Source organism: Macaca thibetana, chromosome 12 (assembly GCF_024542745.1).
Source record: "Macaca thibetana thibetana isolate TM-01 chromosome 12, ASM2454274v1, whole genome shotgun sequence".
In the NCBI taxonomy this organism is placed as follows: domain Eukaryota; kingdom Metazoa; phylum Chordata; class Mammalia; order Primates; family Cercopithecidae; genus Macaca; species Macaca thibetana.
This window is the reverse complement of record NC_065589.1, coordinates 43,163,587-43,177,272: the sequence shown is the minus strand read 5'-3', so window position 1 is coordinate 43,177,272 and position 13,686 is coordinate 43,163,587. Positions and strand designations below refer to the sequence as shown.

The 13,686-nt window shown below is 41.2% G+C and overlaps 2 protein-coding genes across 3 annotated transcripts in view; one reads left to right on the top strand and one right to left on the bottom strand.

The window, feature by feature from the left end:
* Nucleotides 1-13,686, top strand: part of SPATS2L (spermatogenesis associated serine rich 2 like) — a 1,108,221-nt gene that overhangs the window by 388,259 nt on the left and 706,276 nt on the right. The gene's annotated exons all lie outside the window — the stretch shown is intronic.
* FTCDNL1 (formiminotransferase cyclodeaminase N-terminal like) overlaps nt 2,384-13,686 on the bottom strand; it is a 90,460-nt gene continuing 79,157 nt past the window's right edge. For both annotated transcript variants that reach the window (XM_050750737.1, XM_050750736.1), the window contains one exon: nt 2,384-2,679. In XM_050750737.1, the coding sequence (XP_050606694.1) occupies nt 2,657-2,679 (23 nt within the window). In that variant the 3' untranslated portion in view covers nt 2,384-2,656. The remainder of the gene's footprint in view (nt 2,680-13,686) is intronic.

Sequence of the window (13,686 nt, the reverse complement as noted above, 5' to 3'; positions counted from 1 at the left end):
GAAAATAATGTTTTATTCTGGAATTTTTATGATCCTCAGAGGGACCTGTACCATTCAGGTAACATTATAAAATTAGGAGGGAAGTAATAACTATGTTGTATAGAGGAAAGAGAACTGGAAAAAACAAACATTTTCAGACATATAAAACAGGCAAGGGTTTAATATATGAAATATTTATTTTAAAATTGCTATAAATAAATGAGAAAAACAAATAACTTATTTTAAAAACACGCTCAGGGTATGAATATGCAATTCACAGAATTGGAGATTCAGATGCCTTGTATAGTTAGAAATGATGATAAAACTCATTAGTAGTCAGGGAAAAGCAAGAGGCCATTCCCACCAAAAATAAAAAAAGAATTGGGGAAACAAGGATGCTCATACTTCACACACTGCTGGGGTGATTGTAATCAGTATAGCCACTTCGGAGGATAATTTCTTAGTGTCCGTAAATTTAAAATGCACACCCCCCATGACCCAGCAAATCCTTCCCTCCCACTGGCTACCCATGCAAAACCATTCACAAGTATACAAGAAGTCTATGTATTGATATCCATAACAGCTGTACAACTCAAAGTAAGGTTCTTGTACTAGCATATGCATCCCCTGAAAGCTTGTAGGAAATGGGGTGGGGGTTTCACTTCAGAATGAATTAATCAGAGTATGTGGAGATGGGTCCCAAAAATCTATTTTAAAAAGCCCCTCAGGGGATTCTGATGCTCACAAAACTTTGAGAAACATTGTGTCAAAACACTGTTTGTACTGGAGGGAAAATGAAAACAAGCTAACTGTCCATCATCTACCACTGCTTACCATATTACAAAAAATTGACCAAGAGTTTAAAAGAATGGGGTAGATATGTGTGGATCCAGAAAAACACTGAAGAACAAAATCTACAGTATAATATTTGTTTTTTAAAAAAGCTACAAAACAAAGCCATACGTTTTAAACCTACATTTCTACATGTAAATCTGTGTATGTGTGTGTAATAGATATACACACACACATATGTATGTGTGTGTGCAGCATTCATCAAAAAGCCCAGAGTAGATATACCAGTTGATAAATGTGCTTAATCCTGGTGAAAATACTGGGATTAGGATGGTGGTCAAGGAAAACTATGGCTTTTTCCTTATCACTTGATTTTTAGTAACAAGAATTCATATGGGTATTATTTGTGAAAACATTTGTCTTCCTTTTTTTTTTTTATTTTAAGAAAGTGCACTCCCTGTGAGTTAGGAGATTTGGATTCTAGACCACCCAGCTGTGTTACCTTGGGGGTCCCAGCCTCCATGACTTCAGATTCCTAACCTGCCAAACAGAGGAATTAGGCCAGTTAACCCCAAAGTCCTTTTATTCAGCTGTATCATGCTATGATTCTTCCAAGAGTCTTGGTGTGAAAGTCAGATCACTTAACAAACCTAACCAAAGCAATAAACAGAAACATGTATGTGTATATCTAAATCTATGCCTGTATCGGTCCTTTGAAGAAATAGTTAATAATGATAATACTTCCACATGTCACCATAGGACAAATGACTTGCATGAGATACCCTGCCTTTAAATACTGCTGTGGCTATGAGAAGCTCTTTATTTTTAAAGTAAACATTTAGAAATCTGATAAAACAAATTGTTTCTCAAAGTTTTCTAGGGATTTGAATTTAAATGAACCTTTAGGTCCCTAGTTTCAGTAGCATCAGTATGTGAACATAAACAACATGGCCACCCCATCCTAGCCGAATGCACGGGTCCAGACAATAGTCATGCATGCGGACAGCTTGTCATTGTATTGGGCATATAGATGGTGTCAGGCCAAAGAGCTCTAATGACAGCATCATGCTTTGATTCTAACACGAAAAGTAGGGATTTATGTCGATCACTCTGTTTATCTTCAATATTACATATCACCTTTGAAAACTGAAAAGGATTAGTAACTTGTTTCATGTATGAATCTGGATTTGTTTTGACCAAGATATAGAGAAATCTGAATAAACCAGAATTCTGGGGGTGGAGCGGGGGAGTCATAAGAAAGAACCTTGATTAAATCAGAGCTGAAGAGAAAAAAAAAACTCTACTGAAAAACAAACAGTAAGGCAAAGCTAATTACAAAGTTCAGGCAACCCAACTGTTTCCCATAACAGAGAGAAAGTTCTGCTTTCTTGATCATATGCAGTATTCAAACATAGCAGTTAACTGGAAAGAGGCTCAGAGACTATTGGCAACCCTGTCATTTACAACCAGTTAATGATAAATTTGGGACTGGAATCTAGTTTTCCTGTCCCTTAGGCCAGGGCTCCTTCCGGAGTGTAAAACAAACAAACACAAATGCCTTTAACACCTTGTATATAAGTGGGTGAGTCAGTCCAATTTTATAAACAAATTATTTTGAAAAACAGAGTTAAACACTTTTTATTGTATATCTTTAAAATGAATTTTTAAAAGATATATGGGGAAACATTTTTTTAAAAATGCAAATGCAATATACCCTCTATTTAGAATTTAGTAATTCTGGGTATGGTATAATTTTCTATCTTTTTAAAAAGAATTAAATGATACTGTGTGTTGGTTTTCCTCCATGAGTCACCCCAGATCCATTCTGTGGATTGCTCCGCCCTGCTCTGGTTCCTGGATGTTGACCTCGCAACAGCACTTGTCTTTAGGCTTGGTTGCATTTGTCCACTGGGAATAAGGGAAGGAGAGATTAGTGTTTGGAAGAGAAAGAGTGGTTGAGGCATTACCCCGCTCCACTCAACCCCCATTCCTCTCCCTGCTTCACTGTCTGGCTGACAGTAGCTACCCAGCAGCTCTCTCCTAAGGCTTCAGGTTCTCTGGCTTCTGGTGACAGTGGTCCCTAAGTCACTAGCTCTCACTTATTGATGCCTTTGACCCAGCCCACGCCTCTGTAAGTAGTCCCTTCACTACTCTGTTTTTCAGTTAATCCTTTGAATACTCCAGCAGTTTCTTGCCAGGACCCTGACTGCTCCCTGCACAGAGTAAGAAGCCTGCAGGTATCCATGAACATACTGGTGTAATGACAGCAACTGGTAAATGAAGGCTCATGCCACCCCTGAATAAATCCCAGCCAGGGCCACATCAGGTCCTGCACAACCCAGGTCTGCCTTTCTGCATGCTCTGCCCCTGTTGGCAGAGGCAATCTACCATGGACCTGAGCGTGCTGCCTATTCTCACTGTGTACGTTGAAAATGCAAGACTCCGGCCGCCCTTGACCCAGGCTGGTTGGATGAGATTACGTCTCTCTCCAGGACAAAAAGAGCAGTCTTGCTTACCACTTGCCATAAATAGAGCAGTGGGTTCCTGATCTCGACGTTTCTCAGGTGGACACATCTCACTGAGTACATGCCACCCACCTGGCCCGTCTGTGTTGCCCTCCTGGGACTTTGGAGACAAAGGAAACTGAGGAAAACCTGATGCTAAATATTGCTGGATGTGCTATGAGCCTAACCCAGGAGGCTCATGTCATCTTCTGGTATCCATGAAATAGTAACAGGCTAATTTATGAGCCGGTAAATAGGGTAAAATCCCAAACCCCAACATCTTCATCCACTACACCCCAGCCATGCTGGCTTCCTGTCCTGGGTCCTGTCTTCAGGATTTTGCACTTGCTGTGACTTTCATGTGGGATGCTCTGTCCCAAGTCTTCACATGTCTGTTTGGACTTTTCTCAAGCCTCAGGTCACTTACCTCCTCAGAAGCCACCCTCACCACCTGATCAAAAGTTGTTCTATTTTATTTTCTTCTTAACATTGTTTACTGTCTCACATTATCTTTCAGTTGTTTGTTTAATGCAGGGGTGTCCAATCTTTTGGCTTCCCTGGGCCACATCGAAAGAAGAAGAATTGTCTTGGGACACACATAAAATACATTAACACTAACGATAGCCAATGAGGAAAAAAAAAAAAAAAAAAAAAAACTTGTAACATTTTCAGAAAGTTTACAAATTTGTGGCCAGGCGGGGTGGCTCACGACTAAAATCCCAGCACTTTGGGAGGCCGAGGTGGGTAGATCACGAGGTCAGGAGTTTGAGACCAGCATGGCCAATATCTTGAAACCCCATCTCTACTAAAAATACAAAAATTAGCCAAGCATGGTGGTGGGCGCCTGTAGTCCCAGCTACTCGGGAGGCTGAGGCAGGAGAATCACTTGAACCTGGGAGGTGGAGGTTGCAGTGAGCCGAGACCTTGCCATTGCACTCCAGCCTGGGCAACAAGAGTAAAACTCCATCTCAAAAAAAAAAAAAAGAAAGAAAGAAAGAAAGTTTACAAATTTATATTGGGCTGCATTCAAAGCAATTCTGGGCTGCGTGCATCCCACAGGCCACGGGCTGGACAAACTCGCTTTAATGCTTATCTTTCCCCTGCTGAAAAATAAGTTCCAGGAAAACCGAGGTCTCTTCTATCTTATTCTCTGCTGTCTCTCCAGAGCTTAGATGGTGTCGGTCCAGTAAAACAGCGCAAATGGATATTTAACAAGTAAATGAATAAGTACATAAATGAATGAGTTTTTGCAATGTTACACTTTATTGTGTGACAGTATACACTCTTTCGGGTGCCTCATCTGTACAATGGCAATAAGAAACTGACCTGCCTATGTCATATATATCACATATACAGTCATATCTATCATATAATTGTACATTTATATATAATAGCATATTTCACCTTATAGGTTATCTATAACAATCAAATGAGATAAGGTAATACTATCCTGAAAACTGCAAGGACAACATCATTCCTGTAAAATACAAGGTTCAGTGTTAACATAAAAGCACACATTTGGGGTCAATCTTAACATTTTTGCTTTGTAACATCACTTAGAGAAATCACATAATTGTCATGAGATGCATGTTCAATGCAGTCAATTAAACAGGGAGTTATAAAAAAGTGAAGGAGTGAAAGAGACATTTCTTAATACATCTAGTTCTAAGTAACACCGCATTACTGTCTTCTGACCGAAAAGCAGTGCTCAGGGCCCATCCGGTTCTAAGTCACTACAATTACAGAGACGTCATGCAGAGATGACAATGCTCCAGTGATTTTCAGGGTTTCACCCTTACTAATGAGGTAGATTCCACAGACCATGCAGGAAAACCAGGCTCCTTGCTGGAGGCTCCAGGGCCTCTGAGCATTCACCCTGTCCTCTCTCGCAGCATGACTTGTAGTGTGCACCAAGTTTTGCAGAGCATCTTACAATGTGGGTGATTTGCATTCTCCCAAAACACACCTGATATAGTATTACAAGGGTGGGAGGTGACAGGGGGCTCCCTGTCTTAAATATTTTTGTGTAGCCCCCACCATCTGGAGGTTCACTGGGGATCTTCATCGAAGAAATAATGAAGCCTTTCTCAGCCTCCTCCCAGCTCCCTGCTCACCTTTCCCCAAGCTCCCACTTACCCACCTGTGTTTCCTGCCTGGATCTGCCAGAGCTCTCACTTGTTTCTGCTAGTCTTGTCCAGGGATGAGATAACTTGGGGATTTGAATGCAGAGACCGTTTCATAGGAAAGAACCTCTGCCTCTATTCAATGCCAAGAAGAAAAATCTCAAAATTTCTGGCAGCAGCGGCTTTATAAACTGTAAGGATTTACAGTCAGACTGGTGAAATCCCTGTGAAATTTTGAAGTAAATTATGTCTAAGAGAAGTTTCCTCATCTGTCAAATGACAATGTTGGAATATTTTATGGATTGATTGATTGATTGATTGATTTGAGATGGAGTCTCACTCTGTCACCCAGGCTGGAGTGAAGTGGCATGATCTTGGCTCACTGCAACTTCTGCCTCCTGGGTTCTATCGATTCTCCTGCCTCAGCCTCCTGAGTAGCTGGGATTACAGACACCTGCCACAACGCCTGGCTAATTTTTATATTTTTAGTAGATATGGGGTTTCACCATGTTGTCCAGGCTGCTCTCGAACTCCTGACCTCAAGTGATCCACCTGCTTCGGCCTCCCAAAGTATTGGGATTACAGGCACGAGCCACCGCACCTGGCCTGGAATATTTATTTAACAAATATTGTCCTGGCACGTACTGTGCACTAGACACTCTCCAAAGGGATACACATTGCTAAAACATGGCTAAGTTACTAAAACACTACCAAATTACTAAAACATTACTTTGTTTAATACTCATAAGGCAAGTACTATTATTATCCCCATTCTGCCGATGAAAAAAATTGAGGCACAGAAAAGTGAAGTAACCTGCCCAAAATCATGCAGATGACAAAGCAGCAGGCCTGGACTCTGGACCCAGGAAGCCTGGCTCTGGGGCCATCTGTTAGTCTTTGTACCATGCTGCCACTTAGACTATCACCAAAGTCATATGCTGTGCTAACATTCATGATTCAGCTCCCCAAAAGCCTTCATTTTGGTCACATTGGAACATGAATACTCATAAAGTACAGTGGTTTATTTGGTCAGATTCTCTCTACTTCCTACCTTATAAGTCACTTTCTGAGTAAGTGCAGGACTCAGGGCTCTCCTGTGAAACGCCTGGAGAGGTATTAAAAGCTGCCTCTTCCCCAAGTCCAGCGAAATCGGAGGACTCTGGCCATTTACTGGAGCAGAATTACTAGAATTCTGTAAAGAAAATGTCCACAGTGCCCCTAGGCATGTGAAACCTGGAATCCAGATGAGCTTTCTGTTGTGACTACTCTGCACAAATAGGACCTTTCAAGACCCTGTGTCATGCGCCCCAGCTCTCCTCCTGCACCCGCTTCCCTACTCCCCCTGACCCAGGCATTCAGACCTGCCTAGGCCCAGCCCCAAAGACTTCCCTGACCTTCGCACACAGCCATTCTGAAGCTTTCTCAAGTCATCTAAGTACAGACTTAGTGGTCTGAGTGCCTCATAGTAGACGTCAGTGTCACTCATGGGTAAATAGCCCACACCTAGGACCTGAGCATGTGGGCCTTCTTTCTCCCGTCTCAAGATCGGCAAGGGGGAATTCAGTCCCAAAATAGTCAACGTACAAAATAACATGAGGAGGGATGAACAGACAGTGCACACAGGATTTTTAGGTCAGTGAAACTATTATGTAAGATACTGTATTGGTGGCTGCATACCATTATGCATTTGTCAAAACCCATGGACTGTACAACACCAAGAGTTAACCTGAATGTTAATGATGAACTTGAAATGATGATGTGTCAATGTAGGTTCATCAATTGTAACAAATGTACCATTCTGTGGGGGGAATGTTGACAGTGGGGTAGGCTGGGAGAGGGGAGCAAGAAGTATATGGGAACTCTGTACTTAGTGCTCAATTTTGCTGCAAACCTACAACTGCTCTAAAAAAATAAAGTCTGTTACAAAATAGTAGTAATAATATGGACCTTTACTTCAGCCTTGTAAAAGGAGGCAAAAAGGAAATCCTAGCCTGAAACTACTACCATGTGGCATCTCTTTTTTGTCTTCATTCTTTTTTTTTTTTTTTTTTTTTTGAGACAAGGTCTCACTCTGTCACCTAGGTTGGAGTGCAGGGGTGTGCTGTCAGCTCACAGCAACCTCCCAGGTTCAAGCGATCCTCCCACCTCAGCCTCCCAAATAGGTGGGACCACAGGCGTACACCACCACGCCTGGCTTACTTTTTGTATTTTTGGTAGAGGCAGGGTTTCACCACGTTGCCCAGGCTGGTCTCAACCTCCTGAGCTCAGGCAATAAACCTGCCTCACTTTCCCAAAGTACTGGGATTACAGGCGTGAGAGGTGTGAGCCACTGCATCTGGCCTTCATTCTTTTTTGACTCCAGCCCACCTGCTACGGTTGTGGTTCTCCTGCTTTGACACCCTGCTTTCTCTCTGGGTCTCTTTCTCCTTCTCTGTCCCTCTGTCCCTGTTTGTTCTAACTACAGGTCCACACACATAGGCATACCTCATAGTGGCAATAAGTCTTTTCTTCAATAAGTCAGTTGAGGTTCACTATCTTTGCTGCTTTCCTCATTCCCCTCACCCCCATCAACTCAACAATGTACAGACAACCTGGGCAGGCCAGTGTGAAACCCTCCTTACAATGTCAAATTGCTGGAAGTGCTGTCAATGCAATAAAGTGGCATTATAAGTGTAAATGTAAATTTAAATTGCACACAGTATTAAATTGTGTGGTTTGAGAACAGTGCAATTTTAATAATATTAACACAGCTTCCCATTAGGCACAAATTTTGAAATAATGTGTAGCTTCCACAAATAAACACTTGTAAAGATTATCTAACTTAAAGCTGACAGGGTATATAAACTGTAAACTGAACTTAGACATCATCATAGCCTTACCATATTCACCTTTGAACAGACATCCACTGTCCTTCAGCATGGTTTGCCTTAAGCTATGGAAGCTTTGAATTCCATAAGGAACACATTTTTAGGCCTATATCTTCTGATTAAATGAGCAGAGTAGTTATACTTTGATAATTTTGTTTCTGCCATATAATTTAGGAATCAGAAATATGTAGATAATCACAACATACTATATTAATTGTGGCTTTAATATAGAACGTAATATTTCATTTTCTATGTAACGTGTTAAGTATTTTCCAAAGACAGATCATGTGGCCATGTACCAAACAGTGCTTTTTTGGTTTATGTGACCTTGAACTTAAACGTTGGCTTGACGGTTAATGATGTGACTGCTAAGTATGCAGATAGTAAAGCAAGTACTCTCTATTGATCAATAATATGTCCGATTTAATTGCCCTAGTATTGAATGAGAATCCCTAAAGAATTTTCACTTCCAGCAATGTTTTCTGACTTCCTCTTGGTGTCTAGACAATAATGATTTACTGAAATGTGTGGGGAGCAACATACAAAAAGGCCTTAAAAATATACAATATTTCTGGTTATTGAGGTAGGGGAAGTAAGAAAAAACAAAGCAATATTTTTGATTAGTACTAAATATCGAGATCAAGCCATTCTGATACAAATAGGATTTAATAATAAAAAGATCCCAATATAAAAAAGTTACATTTGATCAAGATGACAATGGCAGGGTGAGAAGTAAGAAGTTTATAAAATCAAAATGATTTTCTATAAAAATTTCTAAGTGCCAAATAATCTTTTAGAAAACAAAAAGATTCTTGAAAAAACAGATTCTTTTCCATACCAGGTACCATGTTTCCCATGAGTATTTGTGAGTGAGCTTATCAGTTTCAGTTTTCAGGTAGTCTGAGAACTCGGGGCTTAGAAGCCCTTGAAGGCAAATCTTTTCTTAAATAGCTGAATCCTCTCATTTCACAACAGCCAAGAACAGTCAGCTTCTACTTGAATCCCTCCAGTTATCACCTTACTTTATTTGAGACAGCTTGGTTTGAATTAACTTTCATCTATTGGTATTAACTCAATCTTTTAGGACAATTAAAGAACTGCATTAGTGAATGCTGTGGTTTAAATGTATGCATCCCTCCCAAGGTTCATATGTTAGAATGTAAACCCCAAGGTGATGGTATTAAGAGGCAGGGACTCCAGGAGGTGATTAGGCCATAGGGGATCTGCATTCATGAATGGGATAAATATCCTTATAAAACAGGCTTCAGAGAGCTGCTTGGTCCACGCACCCCTTCTTTCTCTTCTACCATGTGAGAACATAGCATCTGTCTCCTCCAGAAGAAGCAGCAACAAGACTTGGTCTTGGAAGCAGAGAGCAAGCCCTCACCAGACACCACATCTGCCAGCACCTTAATCTTGGACTTCCCAGCCTTAAAAACTGTGAGAAGTAGGTTTCTATTATTTACCTATCACCCAGTCTCAGGTAGTTTGCAATAGCAACAGGAATAGACTACGACAATGAGTTTTGCACAATCTAACTTTTAAAACCTCCAGATAAACACAGCACAAGTTTTATTTCAATGAATTAGAAGGACAAAGTAAGAAATTTCTCAATTACCTGATATTATTGAATTCTGTATAACCTGAAACATACATATTTAACATTTAGCCCATTTTCTAGGCTTGATAAGTAGGCTATGATACAGACAGTGAAGAGTATTGTGCCTCATTATACATATTCTCAAGAAAATATAGACTTTTAGAAATATGGAAAGAGATGTAAGACATGGGAATTAATTATACTGATTGCAATATATATTGTGGAAGTTGTAAATTCTTAACAAAAACAAAAATCAATCCTGTGTCAAAGATTGCATTTGCATTGTTATTTGGTTCTTATATTTGCATGTAGAAAAATTCTTAATACGAGGTTCTTATGCTTAATACGAGGTTCTTCTATTCGTAAGAACACCACATATTCCACCATGAGTTATTACTAGATTAAAGGGACAATAAGGAGTAAAGAAGTCTTCTACATCATTTTATATTTTTATATACTATCTCAATGCCTTTCTGAAGAAAGGATCTACAACCCCACTTAGTTTTAATGGTCCAGAGCAAAATCATGAAGAAGGTAAACTTTGTATTTGACATTTCCCCTTTTCCCACAGTTGAGATTAGTTTATTTATTTATTTATTTTTATTTTATTATAATTTTTTTTTTTTTTGATACGGAATCTCACTCTGTCGCCCAGGCTGGAGTGCAGTGGCGTGGTCTCGGCTTACTGCAAGCTCCGCCTCCTGGGTTCATGCCATTCTCCTGCCTCAGCCTCCCAGGTAGCTGGGACTACAGGCACCCGCCACCACACCCGGCTAATTTTTTGTACTTTTCAGTAGAGACAGGGTTTCACCGTGTTAACCAGGATGGTCGATGGTCTCGATCTCCTGACCTCGTGATCCATCCACCTCGGCCTCCCAAAGTGCAGGGATTACAGGTATGAGCCACCGTGCCCGGCCTAGTTTTTTTTTTTTTTTTTAATTTGGAAATCAGAAAGAAGAATAAGGAAGGAAAGGCTGACCAATTAAAGAGTAATGGCAGGTACTTGGTGTGCCAGGACAAGCCAAGAGAAGGCAAGCTCTAGATGGATGACAGCAAGGTGTGCCATGGAGCATTGGAAGCCTACCAGGGTGAGTTCTCATGGGAAAAGCAGGAGTTCTACTTGTATCATTATTTGCTGAGGCTCCAGTATTCCCTCTCTCTTTAGCATGTATTTGGCTGCTGAGATTGGAGGTAAGAATGAGAAGAGAGGAGCTATTTGTCTCTTCACAAAGGAAAATTTGGATGGGTAGGCATCGTGGGCACCCTCACCATGGCCAGGAATGTTAGGGGGTGTTCTCCAAGCTCTTTCACACACACCCGCACTCCTGCAGCAATCTAATGTGGTCCTGCAATCAAGGGGACACTGCTCAGTGGCAGACTATGTGTGATTCCTCTTCCCAATTTGCAAGACTCTACCAAGAGACTTCCACCGTTCATGTTGGTCTCTAGCTGTATCTCTGTGAGTGTTCACATCTCCTGCTCTGCTGAGTTCTTCCATTTGCTTCTTCAGATCCATTTTTCATCCTTTCCCACAGGTGCTGACCTTCACTATCTACCAGAAAATAATTGAAGGAGTGATGTGGTTTGGCTGTGTTCCCACCCAAATCTCACCTTGAATTGTAATTATCCCCACATGTCAGGGGTGAGGTCAGGTGGAGATAACTGAATCATAGGGGTAGTTTCCCCCTTACTCCTGTTAGTCAATCAGTCTCATGAGCTATGATAGTTCGATAAATGGGAGTTCCCCTGCACAAGTCCTCTTGCCTGCCACCATGTAAGACATGATTTTGCTCCTCCTTTGCCTTCCACCATGATTGTGAGGCCTCCCCAGCCATGTGGAACTGTGAGTCAATTAAACCTCTTTCCTTGATAAATTACTCTGTCTCAGGTATGTCTTTAGTAGCAGTGTGAGAACAGACTAATACAAGGAGAGAGAAGAAAGAGATTTGGGTATTTTTTCCCCGATTCCTGCTGCCAGTTTGCAATCTGTTGGTCTCCATCAATCCTTCTACTGAAGGTTTCTCCTCCCTTCAGAAAGTCAGGTCTGGTTGTGGTCCCCATGCCTACCCCTAGCTATTTCAGGGTGGTCGTGGCTCACCACTGTCACTAGCCCAGGGCGCAGCACCCATCTGCATTGGTTTCCCTCAGCCCTGGCGACACCTGTTTCAGTGATCTCTTTACTGAACTCTTCTCAGTACCCAGTTTGGTTGAATCATCTGTTTCCTACAAGGAACCTGACTGATTCACCCTCCAACAGGAATGATCTATTCTGTCTTTTTTTTTTTTAACCTACCCAAATCCTATCTATCCTCTAAAGCTCAGCTCACATTTTTATTCAAACTCACCCTCATGCTTGTGCATCGACGTTGATGTCTCCCATCTGATGTTCTCTAAGTTCGTACTCCACAGCTCCCAATTTGTCCTCTGTTTCAGGCCTTTTCTTCATCTCAGCACCACCAGTACAGTTGATAATTTTTTTTGCTTATACCCTTATTGCTTGATCCTGTGTTGGCTCAGCATTAGGCACTCAACAAAAGTCATTCTTGAGCTGGAGCAGTCAATCCCTAGCGATCACACCTTGAAAAGAGGTGTGAGTGCACATTTACCTTAAGAGAGCGTGTCATAGGATCACAGATAAGTCAACTAAGAAGGAATTAGGGAGATAATCTGGCCTAATCTCCCAATTGTGGTGATGAGAAAACTGAGGCTTGGAGAGATGACCTAAAGTCCAACATCGCATAGTCAGCGAGTGGCACATCTGGGGCTCAAGGCCAGAATATTTTTATTACATTCCTTGCTGCCTCTGATACCGGTTTTTTGTGTCTCAATATCTTCTTATCAAAAATATACTTCTTTATATCTGAATTCTTAGTGTAGCCCTTCCACTTCAAAACAGCATGTATTTGTTCCTCCTGGTGAAATACAATTTTCTTGAGCCCCCCAGGGCTGTTAGTCATTCATGCATTATCCTTCACATATCATTTTAAAAATTAACCACCCAGACAAAGACTGAATTCTGTTCTTCCCTGTATATCTGGGAAGGGGAGAAGAGAGCCCTTTGGCTCTTTACTTCAATATTCTCAGATAAATTCAGGCGAACACAAAGAGTATTCTGGTCATTGTCTGCCACTTCACTCATAGCTACATGCTGAATAAAAAAGGGATCAACTACCCACATTTAAAATATTCATAATTACATACTCTGTCCTACAAGGAGCACCTGGCTGCCAGCAGATGCACAGAGAGAGCTGCACAGAGCCGTAAGCTCTTACTCTGCTGAGGAATCCAGCCGTGTTTTATGCTGAGCCCTGCAGTCCTGAACACTCAGACCAAATGCAAGCTCACAGTACATGTATACGGCACTGAAGGCAACGTCCTTGTAATGCTTCTACTGGCTTATGTTAGGGATTCTGAGCGTGCAATAATGAATTTTATTTCCTGCTCTTATAGAGAATGACAGGCGTGTGCATTCATGGATTAGCCACCTTAGTTTTGCAGCATATGAATATAAAAATTAGCAACTGATTACACCATTCCATTGTCACTATGAGTCAACTGTAAGACAACAGAGAACATGAAGCCAGCGGAGTGCTACCTATGGCTCATGACATGACCCAGAACATCACCATGTGGGTTTCAGGCAATGAGTGTTCTACCCCTTCTCATACCAGACACCATTTAGTGACGTACTTTTTATTACATTACAGGAGACTCCATACAAAAATGTCAGCAGTATCCAGTTGACTCATGGAATTGAGAACTGTGCATTAGCTGCCGATTTAAATTAATTTTGCTCCTTGAACCATAAAAAATAGTTCTTT